General features: G+C 31.8%; 2 protein-coding genes across 2 annotated transcripts; both read left to right on the top strand.

The window, feature by feature from the left end:
• Window positions 1-928: 928 nt before the first annotated feature.
• Window positions 929-3,014, top strand: LOC128161560 (34 kDa spicule matrix protein-like). The gene is made up of 3 exons (XM_052824869.1): window positions 929-951; window positions 2,082-2,192; window positions 2,438-3,014. Exons 2-3 carry the CDS (start codon window positions 2,090-2,092, stop codon window positions 2,953-2,955), a joined length of 621 nt encoding a protein of 206 aa, XP_052680829.1. The 5' UTR covers window positions 929-951; window positions 2,082-2,089; the 3' UTR covers window positions 2,956-3,014.
• A 7,274-nt stretch (window positions 3,015-10,288) lies between these two features.
• LOC128161650 (uncharacterized) lies at window positions 10,289-11,550 on the top strand. Its single transcript, XM_052824970.1, has 3 exons — window positions 10,289-10,354; window positions 10,715-10,795; window positions 10,886-11,550. The coding sequence occupies exons 2-3, from the start codon at window positions 10,723-10,725 to the stop codon at window positions 11,485-11,487; spliced, it is 675 nt and encodes a 224-aa protein (XP_052680930.1). The 5' UTR covers window positions 10,289-10,354; window positions 10,715-10,722; the 3' UTR covers window positions 11,488-11,550.
• Window positions 11,551-20,661: the final 9,111 nt, after the last annotated feature.

The raw sequence follows: 20,661 nt of genomic DNA, 5'->3' as shown, positions 1-20,661 counted from the left end.
TTAAAACGTAATCATATATTTCCCTATGTTGATGTAAACGAATGATTGCTAATGATCTCAAAATGTGTATGTTCTGAAAGACATACTGTGAAGAGATTTCATTGGATAACATTTCTGTACCAATCAGAATCCTTTCTCAATTCAATTTTAATTTAAGCACTATATTGGCCTTTGTGAGCAAACAATGACTTTTTGATAAACAAATACAAATAGTCTCAATCAAGATTTAGCATATACCTATTTTTTTAAATCGCTTCTCTATATCATGAACACGATATTTTACATGTATGAATTTGCACATCCAAAACACAAAAATAAAAGGTAAAAACAAAATAACATGGCCAATAAACCAACATTGATTTAATTAATAACCGTAATTATACCCATAAATCATGCAAAGCACAAATTTATTGCACGAAATATTTGAAATGTCACAAGGGGTCAAATCAATTAACTAAATTAATTAAATGTTTTCGGTTTACCTATCGTAAGCATAGATGGAAAGATTACTGCTTCAATTTCAAACTTATTTTACAATTTTCCTTTGCATATTTCAAAGCATCATTTCGCAACTATTTTTATTCAATTTAAGATTAGTGTTCATGTCCCTTTCGTTTTGTTTTGTTTTTTTTTTTAACTTAATTAATGCAAAATAGTCAATATATATAGAAACTGAAAGGCATTATGAATAATTCAGTAATGTCACATAATATTCCTTAATTGCGGTTATAAATTTCAAAGCAACCTAGACATAAATAATCCATCCAAAAGTATTAAGAATCCTTTAAACAATAGTACCTTGAATCAAATTACAAATTCTCATCGCATAGGGGTTTTTATCACGAGTCACCTAAAAGTCAAAGTTCAAGAGATAATTAATAAGATGAAGAGTATAAAAGAGGCGATCATTTCTTGTTTCAGTATTCCAGTTTTTCCTTTCGGAATCAAAAGGTAAGATTTGCAAAGATATTTACATGGTTATTTTCAGTAAGTGATTTTTTACCGATAATCATAACGATTGCAGATTCTCGATCTGTTTAAAATGGCCTTAACACTGATCAAATTATAAGTAAAAAATCAAAGTACTGAAGTACTGACGGGAGTTGATTTTATCGAATATCAATTTATAAAATCAACTTATCTTGCGTGGCAATTAGTTTCTAGTCTGTATTTAAATACTTTTTTTAACATGAAATTTTATAAGACTTTTCAGACAAGAATTTAGAGAAACCCAATTTGAATCATGTTCTGTAATATTTAAAGATAGATTTCAAACTATGTATAAGTAATCGAAACAATTCTAAAAATTGTATGGATCCAAGCACTATTGATATTGAACTCCAGTTTCGTTCAACCAGACGCTCAGCTGTCTCCGTTAATCTCCGACAAGCAAGAGAGCCTCTCTGTTTGTCGGAGATTTACGGAGACAATCGAGCTTTTGTTTGAACGAGACTATATTAAACTCTGGCGTAGAAATACATGAGACTACATAAATATCTAAATTGTTCGTATTATATAAAATTTTACTATTTTCAAAGTGTTTATAGATAAGTTTCCTTGAAAAACAATGCTCCAGCATACATTACATCGAATTTTTCTACCATATTCAAGAACTAAGTATTGTCAGCGTTGATGATTTGTGCTTAGGTCTAAACACCATTTGACTTTCGGTTTGCCAGAGTGACTGCATAGGAGAGTTGATTAAAATCAACTCCCAAAAAAGTAAATTGCAGTTTTAAAGTTTCGATTTTAACTAGATTGATAATATTTTACGCGTAAAACAACAAGTCAAAAATACTCTAATGTTTTAAATCTAATGTAACTACTTTAAAATACCGGTTTTTATTGCTAACGTTTTGTATTTTTATAACAATTTTCAAAAATATGTCCATGTACACAGTACTCAAGTTTAAAATATTATACACATGATTGTTCTCTTGTATTGAAAGTCCGTGTGGAAAAAAATCTAAGAGAAATGTGGGTTTTTTTTAATTAAAATGAAGTACATCGCAAGAAGTGAAACGTGTTCTTTCTTTTCATTTTTTTTAAAAATATTATTAGAAAAGTATTTTTAATTTTAGAAGCAACTATGAACGCCTTTGTGATTTTATCCGTGTTGGTGGCATCTTGCTACGCTGGTTACGACAAGAAACAGGTTGGAGGCCCATACCCAGGTCCATACCCTTTACCAGGTAATCATCAAGTTGCATTTATATCTTCTGGTATCGCATATCATCAACGTATAATCTCGGAGGAAGTCAATGAAATATCATAATCTACTGTATATTTATGTGAAATAAAGTCGTCTTCAAAGTTTTGGTCAAAGAAAACTAATTCAGGATTTGATGTGCCATTTTACCCTAAGTGAATATGGTAATGATTAAATTTCACAGTATTTAAAGTCCTCTACATGTACAAATAAAATATTCTATCGTAGGTGGTGGTCAAAAGCCAGGAACCTGTCCCTACAACTCTGAAGGTGGCTCTCTTGGAAACTATTGCTACAATGATTATCAATGTCCAGGCCAACAAAAGTGTTGCTTCGTATATTACTCTTTGCAAAGAAGATGCCAAGTTCCCCAGGAATTTCAAAGACCTGGTCAGTGCCCAACCTATTACTATGGACAACAATTTGGAACTGGATATTGCAACACTGATTGGCAATGCCCATACGGATATAAATGTTGCAGTGGCGCTAATGGGGGCGTAAACACATGCAGAATAGCTGTGTACCGAGGATACCAAGGAGGCGTCGGTGGTGTTTACCCAGGCGTCGGTGGTGTTTACCCAGGCGTCGGTGGTGTTTACCCAGGCGCCGGTGGTGTTTACCCAGGCGCCGGTGGTGTTTACCCAGGCGTCGGTGGTGTTTACCCAGGCGCCGGTGGTGTTTACCCCGGTAGTGTTTACCCAGGCGCTGGTGGTGTTTACCCAGGCCTTAAGAGGAAAGTCTACTAACCATCTCAACAGTCTTTTTTTCTACTCAATAAATCGTAATAAATAATACTTCAGCAGAATTATTTGTCCGTGTTTGTCTTTATAAATTCATCTTATACTATCATAGCATAAAATATGACACGGCAAACAAGGCGGATGCATGAACAATGCACCACAATGCCATTAACTGATTTTTCTTAGACTATTCAAAAACTTGCAGCAGGCCCATGACAGAAATTATATCATTAAAATATATATAAAATGGAATTCTTTACTTGAAGATTTCTTTATCTTTCTTTTCCTAGTTTTAAATAACATTATCATGACTGTGATTTATCAAGTTTAAAAACGTGCACACAGTCGACAAGGACAAGAAAGAATAGCTGGATCTGTTTTCATGATAATGATCATCTCTCAAGCGAAATGTTCACAAAGCCGCTCAGTTATCTACATGTAAATGTTCACAGAAATGTGTAAGTAAGGAGTCAGGGAGGCAGAGATTTTTTTCAGTCCCATTTTTTCACTTTAAAGATGACTGATTTGCAGGGAATTAAAATGTGGAAAATAAATTTAAAGATACAAGATTTACATGCTTGAATTTGTCGTGGTAATACATCTGACGAACTGAGGGATTCGAACTTAAGGTCTGCGTTTCACAAACCCGATACTTAAACCAATGAGCTTTAACGATATACTACCAAATTGAATAATACAAACCTTTATTAAAACATTTAAATAGTCATCTTGTGACGCAGTGTGTTAAAAAGTGTATGTCTAGATGTAGCGAGGTACCTTAAAGTACCTTCCTTTTGTCACACACTCTCATCTCACATTTCATTCCTGATTTGTGGTTTCGATGATTCTCCAATTACACAACGTTATGCCTAAAGAACGTCTTCATTTTTAGCCAATGCTGCAAGTCATTCCGTTGGTTTGCTTGAGGTCAACTTGACAGTTTATCAGCTGGATATGTGCAGTGATGTTTGCCATCAGCGCCCAGCTTTGCAGCGAATTACAGAATACCAGTAGAGTTTTCAATAGCTTGCTGGGTTTACAATTTATTAAGTCAGGTATCACTTTAGATTTGAATTTAAGTCATGTGATTACGTACATGTAGTTTGACATCAAGTAAGGGAGTTACATGTATTTCTAGCACTTATGTACACGTTTTGAGATTTGAAATATTTTGGCTGGGAATGTATTTTCTACATGATATATCCAACAGTATTGATTTTATTTGAACTAACTAAGCAGTCTTTGCGCAAAAATACTTTTAGTGTTCTTCATGTACCATAAATTGATGAACTAAAATGTACATTAAAAAATCATATTTTTCATCTTTTACTTGTATAAGTTTCCCTTTTGTTCCTTCAGAAATGACTTTTGAATAACATTTAACATATTTTCCCACAAAATGCTGAGCAGATCTGATACTCTAGAATCCAGCGCTGATTTTCTTATCAAATGACTATGAATAAATAACTAATAATTGGAGAGAGTGTTCTAGATGCTTTCTTTGTACAATATGAATGGATTGAATGAAAAATAGCAGTATACACTTGAGTAACCACAAGACCTAGATTCAGACCTGATGTGACACATTGCTGACCAAATTGAATACACTATTGAGCAATCCAGCAAGCTATTGAAAACTCTACAAGAATTCTGTAATTTGCTGTAAAGCCCCTTTCACAATTGGCGCACGAGCACAAGCGACCAAATATTCGTGCGACCGACAAAATTAGACATGAATCGTTAATTGTTGCCGAAATAATCGCATATGAAAAAAGTACTCGTACGAATTTGGCACGATCTAAGCGAGCGTTGTGCGATGTAAACGCATTGAATCTTGCGATACATCTTGCGTCTGTATGCGACTGTTGTACAATGAAAGCAACTGTTGAAAGATAATAAGATAGGAACGCGCGAGAGACTAGGTGATCGGACGATTGAACGTGCGCCAATGTGATTGGACGTGCGATTATGCGTTCCACGGTACGAATGATCGTGCGAGTCAGAGGGGGTATATACACCGCCCATATTCAGTAGACATAGTTGAAAGTGAGAAAAATACAGATTTGCAGCAGCATTTATTATTAGGCCCTCTACCTCAATATGATTATTCTATTATATCTGATTGGTCTAGAAAGTCACGTTACAGGGCGATGTCATAAGAATGAAAAAGCCGATATGAGCATACGATGTAGACAAATATGATTCAATTAAAAATATCTAATCATTATGATTTTCTTTATATCACAGAACCAACTTAACTATCTATGATTTATGAAAGAAAAATCAAACAATCCCGATGTTAAAGTTAAGACTGTTCAAAAGTCAAACATTATTAGAATTCAACGTATTTTGTGTAATCATGTGTTGCTTGGTATAATAAAACATTTATTGCATTAATGTTCAGGAAATATGAAGATTTATTCCCCAGAAAAAACAATTTTTTGGGGGCGAAGCCCTCGGGAAATATGGTTTTTCCTCAGGAAATAAATCTTCATACATGTATTTCCCTCACCACCATGCAATGAATGTATATTGTAAATTTCATTCTTAAACAGAGAATATATGAAACAGGGTATTTATATATACTAGTAGCAAAGCATGGCATATTGAGGCTGATAATTCGTGAAAAGATAGTAAAACGTTGCAAGATTACTTGAGACACGTTGAGCAACAGTCTCACGGTCGCAAAACAGACGCATAAACGCCAGCGATTTATCTTACGATCTTTATAAATCGTGTAACACTCTTACGAGTACACAAAACGTTGTAAAACGTTCGTACTCATGTTCGTGCGTTGCACTGCGTTTGGTCGCGTCTGAATAATGTACATGTCCACTATTCAGAGGAGACCTGATGCGACCAGTAAAATGTATGCAACGAATGCGAGTGCTCGTGCAACGTAAGCGAGGGCTCGTGAAACGTATGCGAGAGCTCGTGCGAAGCTCAAAAATTTCGATCGCAAAGTGGTGTAAAGTGGTCGTGCGCCAATTGTGAAAGGGGCTTAACAGTGAGTTGTCCAGTAGTCATTCCGCTATCTGGTTGTTATAAAGACAATTATGAAGTTTATTGTTACCGCCCACCCTATAGCTAGGCAAAGATATTCTTAAGTTTAAAGGCAGAAATAATTTTATTTTTCTAATGAATTGTTATAACTCACCTTGCATGTACACTTTGCTGTGCACGTTGCTGTACATGTCGCTGTTAAATAACGTCTTTCAAATGATGTTGTGATATGTGATACCTGTCCATTGATAACCAATTTATACTCTATTTTCATATATCTTAATACAGTAGCTTCTGCAACACAGAGAAGCTTTGAAATTCCTGAGAGTCCTGATAACATATTTTTAAATCAAAAATTGCCTCTGTTCTCCCTTTTTCCATTTCGCCCTTTTTTGTTTATTTTTTTAACATAGGGATGTTGTTTTTTCTCATTTACATGATAGTGTTTTTGTGCATTTACATATTGAATACAAAAGCTATATCGAAAGAAATATCAAAACAATAACAAATAAAAGGAATCTGACTTTTGTTTTAGTTATATTTTTAGAAACCTTCTCCTCTACTGCATAATTTTAGCTGCGCAGAAACATGATATCTCGCTCTATACAACTGTACAACTAAAAAGGATTATGTATTTAGCTTTAAAACACATGTATAGAAACTCGTAAATTTTTGTTAAAAAGGTGGAACTTTATATCCTGAATATTGATTGCATGGTTTATTCTCTCCCAACCAGGTTTTTCCAAAATGACATTTTTAACATTATAAGAAAAAGGTTCCCAAAAACTTGTTCTGGTTTTCATTTCAAAAAATGTTCTGATCAATTATAAGCCTTTGATCAATTTACTTTCTACTGTGGTATTTTATGTCATTGATTTTTTTGGTAATTTATTGTTACTAATGATTTTTTAACATAAACATTTGCACTAGTGGTTTCTCTGCTTAATGTTTGGAAGCAGTGAAAATCTTAATACAAATGGCGTTCACTACTTAAAAAAAGTCACACTCTTTTTCATTAATTAGTCATAAAAACCCCATTTTCTGTCTTCTTTTGTGTAGGATAAATTTTGATATTCTAAGTCAATGAAAACCGTCAGAATATATTTTTTTTTCTAATTTATAAGAATAGTTTTTTAATCAAATCATTTGGTTTATAAACACAGACAAAAATATTTCAACACAGCATATTTTAAAGTGTGAGGGCAATAACTTATCTGTTCTGAGAATAATTAGCTTTAAACATTTCCTTATTAAATTAAAAAAAAGCAAAAGTATACATATAAATTTTATTTATGTTTACTAACAGATAAAGGATGCATACCCAGCATATTACAAAAACTGAGAATATAACTAAACTGTTTTGGGAATGGTTAGCTAAAACATGTCCTAAATCACACATAACATAGAGAAAATTACATACCCTTTTCCATATCACAGCTTGTATCAGCCAAAGACTCCAATGTCAGCCGGAGGGCCGAAGGCCCGAGGGATGATATTGGTCGAGGGCTGATACAAGCTGTGATATGGAAAAGGATATAAGGATATGTATTATTAAATTTATTAAATTCTTAGTAATTTAAATTAAAAAAGCCATCGACTTGAAAAAATTTATTTTACCTTTTACTTGAAAAAAGTCTGTACAAGTACATGTATTTAATTTTTTTAAAAAATGAGTTCTAATTGTTTAAACAAACAGAGCTACAGAGCGGAATTTCCTCAGGTTTTAAAATTTGACTTCTTCAAAACATTTGCTAGCATTTGAAGTTTTAACTTGCACTTAAAAATGTAGACTGTAAGAAACGTTTAATTTAATTTTGAAAACATGCAAAAATACTGAGGCGAAAAAAGGCAGAGAAGTTCCGCAAGGGGTGTGATACGGATCCGTATCAACCCTGGAAGGCTGATAACCTGTATCAGCTCCGGAGGCAAAAAAAACCCGTTTTTATTACTAAGTATGTAATAAATTACATTACATTACATGAGTTTATAAGGTTCATCAATATTAAAGATCCGAATTAAAGATATCGATAACATTTCTTGTTAGCAAACATGCTTGACATGTTTCTTCAAATATAATGCCTTCAATTCCTGCAATTGCGTATCGACAATATTTATGACTCATTAAATTTTACAAGTGCATTTATTAAGGACTTAAATTGTTTGAACTTCGGTTAATAATGAAATTGTGATGAACGTATCTGTTTAAACCTTTGGTCACATTTTAATTAGAAAATGTCCAAATTGCATAATGCACTTTTAATTTTAATGTTCGTCAACATAAAATGAAAAGTACACTGTTATGAAAATATTTGATCCATATAAGCCCTAGATTCAATAAATGTTGACGCATTACAGAAATGTGTACTTATACAAATATTTCCTCTGCTTTTAATCTATAAATATCAATTATAAAACAATCTATCCGGTATTAAATTTGTTTTCAAAAGTTTTTTTTTCTTTTTTCCAATGATTAAATACGTTTTTCCACCATAGCATTTATTGGTAATCTCAGTATTTATGTTTATTCTTTGAAAAAAAAACTTGCTTGTTCCTATAGACCTGAATATAAAATTAATGTATTTACTACTGCTTATGTCATAACATTTTTGAAATGTTCTCCTAATAAGTCATTTTCTACTCTAAAATGCTTCGGATAAATGTCAGTCAGATTATTTAACACATGATGGATATTCAAGGTTAGAAAATTAGGTCTTTATATGGATCAGATACCTTAAAGGGACATGGTCACGATTTTGGTCAAAAATTATTTTTTCCGATTTTAATATTTACAATGCTTCAGAAAGGCATTTTTAATGGGCAACCGAAATTTGATGGTCATTTGTTGAGTCATAAGCGAGTTACAGAGTTTGAAATTCTTTGTTATGTAAACAAAGCGTTTGTTTACACTTTGAAAGTTGCAGTAAAAATATCAGTTTTTAACCTAAAACGAATGTATTAAACGTAAGGAAGTGTTTATCTATGCTTAAAATAAATAAATAGATAGACAAAAAGCTGGAAAAAGATGTTTTACTAGTATATTGAACCTATGTAAACAAAAACAAGACACGAGCCTTGTTTACATGACAAAGAATTGTAAGCCCTGTATCTTGCTTTTAAATCCACGAGTGACTCTCAAATTTTATTTGATCATTAGAAATGCATTCCTAAAGCATTGTAAATAGTAAAAACATAAAAATAGAATTTGACCAAAAACGTGACCACGCCCCTTTAAGAGAGCTGGATGGTCATATTCATTTAAAGCTTTATTGAACTCCTTTAAAAGGGGATCTCAGTATTGAGATATAGGACAATATTAAAATTTTAAAACCGATTGTTTTGGGCCTAGAATATCAGATTTAAAAATGTATGGTAAATCTGGTGGTTACTTTCTTGACTGCCTCCTTAAATCAGCAAACAAACAAAAAACACATGGAATAAAAAAAATTGATGGTAATTGACCTTTAAAGGCATAATATATATATATATATATATATATATATATATATATATATATATATATATATATATATATATATATATATATATATATATATATATATATATATATATATATATATATATTCTACAATAATTATTCTAATCTATGTTAATAAATTTCTTCAATTTATCAACAACTTTTGGGGGGGGTTTTTGATCTTAATATTTTGGTTCATCGATGCGACGTGTATAACTTCTGCCAAATACACATAATATCACGAAACACAGGTGGTGTGTCTTGAAACAGAAAATTATAATGAAAAATTAAAGTTACCGACAATGTTCCTAACTTTGGTTAGTAATAATACTCTCGAATTCACAGTGTTATTCTATATTCATATGATTTAATTTATAAAAAGGTGCATATCTGTATTTGTTTCTTTGGTGAAATCCAAAAGCTGTATAAAATTGTATATATTTCATCAACGCTTGATATTTTGTAGTTATTTACAAAATAAAATGACTTAATGACTGACTGGCTAAAACTGTAATTTTTATTCAAAAGTGATAGAATCATAGCTATAAATTTTGGTTATATTCATTAAAAAAAATCTGAAATATATTCCCTCTTCCTTATATGATGAAGGAATAGCTTAAAACAATAGACCACATCTAAATGTCGATGAAACTTTCACGGTACCACGTGATGCTTTATCAGCAAAAAAATTAAAGTGGAAACGTTTTATAATTACAATAAAAAAAAAACAAGTCAATCAGAGTATCTTTTTTAAATAATGTTTAATCATTTCCGTCTAATTAATATGCTTCTGAGGCTAATAGATGATCGATCCTCAATCTCTCTGACAGATAAGTCACCCAATGTGTGCATTTTCCGTGGCAATTGCAAGGTATAAAAGCTCTGCAGTCTCCTCTTAGTGTTGTACGTCTACTGCTGGAACACACGGTAAGTTTCTTCAGACAACTTCCGTTAAGCAAATAAGTTTTCTTTAATAATTAATGTAACAAGAAACCTTATTTTGAACAATTTTAAATTTGATGCATAGAAACTTCTAGAAGTTTGATTCATTTTGAGAAAAAGAGGGAGAATGTTTCGGAATATATCATAATCGGTTTGAGTTTGTTGTAGAACATAATTTGTTAATTTGATAAACGGAATGATTTCTTTCATTAAAATGCTCTTACTTCATATCTCTCTCTCTCTCTCTCTCTCTCTCTCTCTCTCTCTCTCTCTCAGTGTGTAGGTATTTCCTAAATCAACATTAGAATTATCCACATATAGAATGTTTATTTCTTTTCTTTTTAGAAATCACCATGAATACCCTAGTCGTCTTCTCTGTCTTGGTTGCTTCATGCTTTGCCGGCTATGACAAGAGACCCCAAGGGGGTAAGATCAAAAACAGTATCTATCAAATCAACGGTTTAGAAAAAAAAAATTAAAGAAGAAGGTATTACAATTTCATTTTTTTTTTTACAGGCTACAAATATGGAACTTGCCCTCACTACATAGACTATGGTGGACTTGGACAATCTTGCTTTTCGGATTACCAGTGCCCTGGCGCCCAGAAATGCTGCAACTACAGATGCCAAGTTCCTCGAGAAGCACAAAGGTATGGTAGCTGCCCAAACAATCCAGCCAGCCCAGGAACTGGACAATACTGCAACACAGACAGAGATTGTTACTACAACCAGAAATGTTGTACTGGTATTTACGGCACCGTCAACACATGCAAGTACATTGGCTATTACGGATATAATGGAGCAAATGTATTCGGATCCGGTCAATTCGGAGGCAACCTGAATGGCCTCCAGGTGGGACCTTTTGGCACAGGACTGGGACAATCCGTTGTGTTTGATGACGATTTCAGTGGAGTTGGCGTTCCCGCTTTGGGAGGCGGCGTTCCCGCTTTGGGAGGTGGAGTTCCCGTTTTGGGAGGTGGAGTTCCCGCTTTGGGAGGCGGCGTTCCCTTTTTAGGAGGAGTTTCCCCTGTGGGAGGTGCTCCTTTTTTTGGAGGAGCCCCTGCTGTAGGCGGTGTTCCAAGCTTTGGTCCAGTAGTACCAAGAAGGAAGACCTATTAACGACATACGCCTTAACCATGTCCTTTCTATCTTAGTTCTCAATAAACCATATTAGCATTTTAGTATATTCTTGATTTTTTCTTTTCCTGGTTATTTTTTTTCTGACATAAGACTGACTATCAACTCCTTATTTTTGTGGGTTTTTTTATAAATTAAATCAGTACGTCGGAACTTTTTTGCGAAATCCGTAGAAGATATTGAATAGAAAGTTTCTCAAATCAAGAGCAATGTATACTATATATTTGTATTTTCGTGTTTAAATAATGAAAGTATCAAGCAATTTTTCGTTGAAAAAGGTGTAAAATAAAAACGTTAACAATTTTTTAAACATATCGTTAGTGTAAATTCCAACAAAATCAAAGTAATATGCACATCTCTGATATATTTGTACATTCGATCTGCAAAATATCAACTTCCTTTTTTTAAACTGCATTTATCCGTAAAATAGGGGTACATGCACTCTTTTGGCAGTCACCCGCTACTTCACCCCCGCAATTTTCATGTCAATAATTGGATTTTTCTTTCGAAAAAACACATATAAAAAAACTAGGCAAAAATATTTTTTCATGTCCTTAACATTGTCTGAATATAAATGAAACTTCAATACACATAGTTGTATCATTCTTATCTTAGTGCAAATTTACCGTATCGTTTACTCAGCATTTACATAATAAAGGGCCATTGCGAAGCACAATGCACCTTCTTTACTTCTAAAACTTTAATGTTAATTAACATAGCCAACTATATGACAGTTTACCTATTCAAAAACGCAATTTTGAATCTGTTCCTTCTAGTATCGCATCTTTACATCTTTAAACTCTATTAAAAAGAGAGAGAAATTAAAAGCATCAGATTCTATTTTTTTTTTTTTTTTGCTCTTCTTAAAATACATGCATATGTGTCACGTGTATGAAACATTTCATTTTCTTCCAAACAATGAAACTACAGACCAAAAACCTTGTCCATTATAAACTTCAGCATCGTGATTTTCTTCTATTTGGTTTAAGGACCTGTAATCACACATGAATATGTCCAGACCATAATTGTGGCATTATATACAGAGCCTTTACCTACAACACTCCCAAAAGACACGTTTAAGTGTGCGTTAAGTAGGTCAAACTAGCAATTCAAAATGGCAGACAGCCAATCTTCAAAATTTTCTCTAAAAGTCTCTTCAATGGGTAAAATATTGACAAACACTAATGAATTGATCCAAAATAGTATTTCATCATATCCAATATGTGAGTCTCACAAATTAGCTGGCTTTCCACAAACGTGGTTAATTAGGTCAAAGTGGCGATTTAAAATGGCGGATAACAAAATTTTGTTAATTCGTCTACTATTTCTGAAATGGACATAAAGCGTGAGACAAACAATAGATATTCAGTCCAGCTAAGTTTTAAATCATAACTTAGGTGTGGATAGTCAGTAATAATTTGCTATTGTCAAGAAAATGTCGTAAATTATATAAAAAGGAATGGCGATTCATAACGGTGGACATCCGGATTTTATATTTTTCCCTTTAGTTTCTTATATGGTGAAAAAGCGAAAAAGAAACAATTATAATTTTTTAAATAATTTTTTAAATCATAAATAAGATGTGCTAAGTCTGACGAATCAAGCTGGTTTCCACTTAAGCGATGCTTTTCCTGTCAAAATGGAAATTCCTTAAAATAGGTCAAAATGGCGATTTAAAATGGCCTACAGCCAGATTTCATCATTTTTTAAACAAGAAACAAAGTATTAAAACAATTATAGTCCAATCCAACAAAAAGATTTTATTCATAATTAGGGAATACTGAGTTTGCTAATATATGCTTACTTTTACAAAAAATGGCGTTATTTGGATCAAAATGGCGTTTCAAAATGGCCGACAGCCAGAATTCATAATTCTTTTTTAAAGCCGTTTACAGGGATGAAACGTGTAAGTATTACATTATACAAATATGCACATGAAAAATTAGATTGGAACACTTTAACGAAGAAGAATAACAGTTCCACATTTTATTTTTTTCCGTTTTGTCTTATTAGGGCGTATACCGGTATACTACATGTATTTAAAGATTCTGTGTTCATGCTTTTCAATACCCGTCTTGTTCCTAAACCTTTCTGGGGGTTTTAAAATTATACTTTATGTACCGATTTCTTCGACCTGCAAGTTCGTGAAATACAACAAATGCTTACAAAGCAAAGTTTGAGAGAGGATAAATATTTCTGCACTATAAAACTGTTGTTTTTAGGCTTTATAGACATCGATGTCAAAATCTCATATGATAACGGAGATACAATCAGGTACTTAGGAACAGTGTACGGCATGAAGAACTATTCTAGTATTTGTCTGTCTCTTCCTTGAATACATTTCCAGCAAATAAATCTAACTAATATATCATCATATACACTGGAAAAGCTCGTGATTCAAAATGAGTCGAGATCAACATATCGTCCAGCTTTATATATGAGTAATAAGTATGCACAATATGTTTTGGGCAACCCAAAGAATTTTACTCATTTTAACATCACTAGGGACAATTTATACATTGTAAAAGAAATCAAGCTGTCTATGTCTTCGTTAAAGATAAAAGAACCTCTTGCAAAATTGTTAAAATATGTTTGGCCAAATGTGCTGAGGAAAGTATAGCAATGCGTGTCCATATTCAGAGGCAAAGTTGAGGCTTTTCTATGCTAGAACATGTCATTGTTAATTTGCAACTTATCCTCACAACAAAGTTTGCTGATGGATGTATGAACCTCTTTAAAGCCAATTAGCATCCCTGTCAATGTTGTTCAAGAAAAAATGTTCCATTTTATAGAGCTTTGAATTAGCACTTGGTTCATATCATTCACTGATATGGCGTGACACAACTTCTTATTTCTACAGCATATCGAGAAAATCGACATAATAAATGAACAGAAACAAGTATGAAAATGGGAATTTACTGACCAGAAAATCAAATAGTTTGAGAAGTTCTTTAGTTATATGGATAACCAAGACACATTGCCCACTGAGACGGTTTAATTTGCTTTCTTCCTAAAATCAAAGCCCGGGAATATGTCCCAACTTGGGATTTGCCTTACGTTGCTTATGAAACAAACACACACCAAGGTAATGAAAGGGAGACAGGCATATATAAGCATGCCCATATTACCATGCCCAGCCGAGATGGGATAATAAAATTAGTGATGGATGTTTGTTGCTGGAACTAATGACCTTAAGATCTTATACCTAAAGCTTTCTTAGATTTGATAGCTTGCAACTGCTCCACAGGTTGCAGAACCTGTATGCGTGAATGTAAACGTGCCTACTTCCCGGGTAAAGACATTTGCAAATTTCAATCACAATATTATCATTAAAAAAAAGATTGTATAAATAACATAATTATATACTGTAGCTTAATTAGGGAAAACAGAATGTTTTTTTTTTCCAAATTAAAAGCTGGGGGGGGGGGGATTCTATTAATACAAGTGTTCAAATTTGATTGTCAGTTACATCATTAGTATTGGAATTATGATATTCAAACATTTTCCCCATTTAAGATGCCTTTAGTAGTCTATATAGAGATCAATGAAATTTAGTTACTAGTAAACACCAATTTGAATTGCCATTTTGACAAAATTAACGTCATTTTCATGAAGACAAACACATTTCATCAAACTTGACACTACCTAATTATGACAAATATGTTTGCTAGACCAATATGTGATTTTGTATTGTTATTTATTTATTTTTTCCATTAAAGAGACTATGAGACGAAAAATGTTGAAATCTGGCTGTCCACCATTTTTAACTGTTTATCGCGATCAACATATTTTGTTGGACTCAACACACCTTAGTTATGATAAAATGCTGTGCTGAACCAATTTATAATCGTTTGTTACCTCAATTTTTAAGAGAATTAAAGAATTTGCCTGTCGACCATTTTGACCGCCATTTTGATCTAATTAGCGCCATTTCTGTCATAGCAAGCATATTTATTTATTTATTTTTTTCAACCTTTTATTGTCCCATCACTTAATATAAAGCAATATAATTGGTGCCAGGGTTGGGGCCCTGGGATCACCAAGTACTAAGTTACATACAGTTATATATAAATATATAAACTTGTACACTTTCGTGAGAGGTTTTTCTCTTTAACATTTATACATCATTCATCCAATCACATGCATATGAAAATATGTAGACAACTATAATTTTACGTAAATCTTGCTTTTGCAATAGATAATTGTATTACATCATCTGTAACTGCATAAAAAATAATTATCCTTTTTCTTAAAACATTATCAGGTTCCATCACTTATTAAAACTTTCCACGTCACCATTTTTTTTATAAATATGTTTCTCACAGTGAAAGTAATAAACAATTTCCTCTTTAACCCTTTCAAATGAGGGTTTACAATTATTGCTCCTACTTCTATAAATATGTTTTTTAATTATGCATATTATTAAATTAAATATATTGTAATACTTATAGTATTTTCCTAACAAAACATCAACTTTTTTTAGAGATATATCTATTCCAAACAGTCCTTTGAACCAAATCAATGCATTTTCCCAAATATTTTCAACAAATTCACATTCCCAGAAAAGATGACACAGTGTTTCTGGATATAACTTACAAAAACTACATAAATTTGTATTGGTAATGCCAATTTTACATAAGAATGTATTCGTTGCTAAGATTCTATGTATAATTCTATAATTGAACCACCTTAATTGTATATCATTGGTTATTTTAAAAAACAAAATATTTTGTTTTTTCCACCAGGAGTTGTCAACATTTAAGTTTAAAATATTTTCCTATTTGATTTCACTTTTTGGCTTTCTGTACTTCTGATTAATAAAAACATCATAGAAATCTCTTCCACCTTGTTTGCTTTTTGTAATCAATTGTAAGAATTTTGGGAAAAGAGGTTGACTTCTTTGAATATTATCATAGTCATAATTCAAATGTAATTTTCTAATACAATCAATTACTCCAAAAAATAATGTAAGTGGTGTTTTTAAATCAAATTTTGTACAAAATTCATGATATCCTAGCAAGGTTCCGTCCGTATTGTAAAAATCAAAAACAAACTGAATACCCTTTTTTAACCATGATCTATAACAAACACTTTTGTTGTTTATACATATATCTTGATTATACCATACTGGACTTAAAACAGATGTCAGATTATCAATGCATAGCCTCAAGTCTGATAAAGCTGAAAAAACATCAATCCAAAAAGCATTCTTGACATCTTTCTTAAACTTTCTATAGAAATCTACACCATATATAGCTAGATAACTTATATCTGGAATTAAATCCTTTATTAAATGCTTCCATTGTGAACTACAGGAATTATCAAAATATCTGCGAATCCATGTGATTTTTAAACTTTTACAAAAAGAGTCAAGACATGTCATTCTCATGCCACTGTATTCATAACTTTGGCATATAATGTTTTTAGCTACCCTTGCTGTTTTGTTATTCCATATATAATTAAACAATAAGTTCTCAATTTCTTTGAGTTTTTCTTTAAATGGGCTTGGTAGAGTCATCAATAAATGACTGAATTTGGGTATAAGCAAAGTCTTCACCACTGTTATGCGGCCTGCAGTAGTTAAAATCCTTCTTGACCATGATGATATTAATTTCTTAACTGATTCAATTTTTGGCAAAAAATTTAAATCAAACATAGTATTTGTATCTAAGTCTATGCAATATGTAACACCTAAGACTGTAAATGGTTCCTGTGACCACATAAGGTTTTTGTATTTTTCATATAAATTATTGCCAGTATAAGCAGTAGATCCAATCTTTATACATTGTGTTTTATCATAGTTTGGTTTCAATCCAGAAAATTTGGAATACTGGTTGACTAAAGATAAAGTTGATCTGATGGAGTCCTCTGACCCATCCATGAATAAGACTGTATCATCAGCATATTGTAATAATTTGTATTCCTTATCTTCAATAACAATTTCCTTAATTAGATTATTATTTCTAATCATTATACCCATTATTTCTGCGCAAAGTAAGAACAAGTATGGTGAAATTGGGTCCCCTTGTCTACAACCTCGTCCCATAATCAGAAAAAATACCATGATTTTGAATAACACATAATTTAGGCTCTTTAAACAAAATCTTTATCCACTTTATAAAATTCTCACCAAAATTAAAAAAATGCAATACTTTGTAAATAAATTTCCAAGAGATAGAATCAAATGCTTTTTCAAAATCGACCAGAAGAATAAGACCAGGATTATTATATTCCTTACAATAGTGCATAATGTCATACAATAATCTAGAGTTTTCACCTATGTATCTACCAGCAAGAAAGCCCTTTTGATTTTAATGAATTATTTTCGTTAAAGTTGGTTTCATTCGATTCGCCACGACACTAGAAAGCAGTTTATATGTAATATTCAATAAGGTGATTGGTCGCCAGTTTTTTAGAGATTCCCTTGGCTTATTGCCTTTTGGGAGAATAGATATAATTCCTAGCTTTTGATTATAAGATAACTGTCCCATTTCATAACTATAATTAAAAGATTTGAGAATATAAGAATTCATATCCATCCAAAAAAATTTAAAAAATTCTGCAGTAAAGCCATCTGTTCCAGGTGTTTTGTCATTCTAAAATTTTTGCGGGCTTGAAGCACCTCTTGTTTTGTAATTTCTGCATCTAAAATTTCTTTTATTTTATCATTTATTTTGGGGACCTCTACTTTTTGTAGTAAATCTTTTAGGTTTTAAGAAATGAAGATAATAATTTTTCTATTGATCGACGTATCAAAGAAAAAATTGACCGGAAAACTTCATCAATGCGCGTAGCTATTGAGCTGAATTAAAGGATTACTCACAAATAGTGAGTTAAAATCTGAACCGGCTGAATTGAAAACGAAGGGAAAATACATGCGATAGCTTGTGATATTATTCACTGTGCAGAAAAACTCGTAATAAAACTAGTTTTCATGTGAGATCGCTGGAATATGCAACTGGACATAACCATCCAAGGAAAGGCGATCGTGGATGAAAATAGCTGATATGTCGACAGAGAATAGTATGTATAAGCGACTTTTGTAAACGTTGTGGTAACTAGATAGCCAGTGATGTACTTAAATGGTATATCATCAGCCGCTTGGAATGCGCAGAAGGAGTTGATGCATCACTCATAGCTTTTCTTTACGACGCTTATTCTGATGACCGATCATGTACGTGTGTAAATTTAAAAATTATCGTTACCAAATTTGAACAGCAGTGTTACCGTGAAAGTTTATAGGCCTATATGTTCGTTATAATATTCCTGGAAAAGGAACAGCCAGCCTCTCTGTAAATGTTGATTGATCTCAAGCAGACGAAATCGTGAGAAGACGCTTAATTTTCTATTTCGTGAATCAAATAATGTGTTTTCTTTATTTTTGAAGGTTAAACTTTCAATTTTTTTATATTCACAAGGTTGCATTTTGTTTGCTGACAATAAAACAGACACAACTTTACATTTTCTTGACAGTGTTTATCTTGGAAATTCCCGTTCTATAAATAGTGTTAGATCAGAGCAGTTGAGAAAAGTATATCCGGCGTAAATTTTATTGATGCAGGTATCAAAGAAATATTTCGACCAATCAAAAGCGGCGATATCTCATCAAATGAATAAATATTAAATGATTACATCATCAAGATCTTGATCTTTATTTGCATACAGTTGTTTATAAAACTTTTTTACTTCTTGTAATATTTCTTCTTGTTTATTTATATGTTTACCCTCGATATCCAATTTGCTAATATATTTGTTAACATAATTTCGTTTTTCTAAAGCACAAAAGTATTTTGTAGGTTTTTCTCCATCTTTTATCCACTTACAATGACTTCATAGCAAAAGCCCCTTTAGTTCATATTTTCTAATTTCTTCCAGATCTCTCTCAAGGTCGTTTATCATATCTAAATATAGTGGCAAATGGTTATCAGAATACATATCATGTAAAATTTTAAATTATTACTAATCTTTACTTTATGTTATTTTATGCATATTTATAGTTTAAAAAATATTTTATCCAAAATATACATATAAGTATATAAACGAATCTGAATTGAACAGCAGGCAAAAATAGTCTATATTAGTTCTCTCCATCTGAGATTAAAGTATAAATATTTATAATACTGATAGTATATACTTTCCAAAGATTTACAGGAGTATCCACATCTTAGACATTTTGATGATTCAACTAAATCATGATTATACAAGACTGCATTAAGGTTACTTGAAAAATTTCTTCACTGGCAATGAAGTATATTGAATTTTTTTTGTCCATGGTTGTATAATTTAGATTTTATTTTTTCTACAAGTTTATTGTTTTGCAAGCCTAGCTTAAATTTTGCTATACTTGTTGCAGATTATAAACCGTTTGGCAAAGCATATTTTTCGGACTTAGCACGTCTTATGCAAAAATAACTTTGTTGGATTGAATTATTATTGTTTTTTATGCGTTCACCCAAGTTTAAATTTTTTAGGAAAACAATTATAAAATCTGGCTGTCTGCCATTTTGATTTGCCATGTTGACCTAATTAACGCTTTTTGGGGAAGGCCACCAAATTTTTTAAAACTAAGCACACTTTAGATATGATAAAATACTAAGCTAGATCATTTCATTATTGTTTGTCAATAATAAAAAGACTTAATATATATATATATATATATATATATATATATATATATATATATATATATATATATATATATATATATATATATATATATATATATATATATATATACATATATTTGGTTGTCCGCCATTTTGAATCGCCATTTTGAGCTACTTAACGCCATTTTCATGAAGGCCAGCATATTTTTTTGGAATCAGCACACTTAAATTTTGTTTAAAAACCAATAAAAAAATATGTTTAAAAAATAATAATTATTTTGCCGTTAAAAGTTTTTTTCGACTAACTCGGACTAGACTAAAATATAAAAAAATGTTAATATATTCTTTATTTCACAATAAAGAATAACAAGGTTTGAATGGTCGTCGTAACTGTTTAATTTTTCATTTCATAAGTATTTTATTCAAGTATATAAGAATACATGAATTGGATCGAACAGGAGGCGCAATGCCTATATAATATGTTATTTTCCTACAATCAAGGTACGTGTATAATATTAATATATAGTTTTACACAGAATGTGTTATCATT

This window comes from Crassostrea angulata, chromosome 8 (assembly GCF_025612915.1).
Source record: "Crassostrea angulata isolate pt1a10 chromosome 8, ASM2561291v2, whole genome shotgun sequence".
Classification (NCBI taxonomy): Eukaryota; Metazoa; Mollusca; class Bivalvia; order Ostreida; family Ostreidae; genus Magallana; species Magallana angulata.
This window is presented reverse-complemented; position numbering and strand designations above follow the sequence as displayed.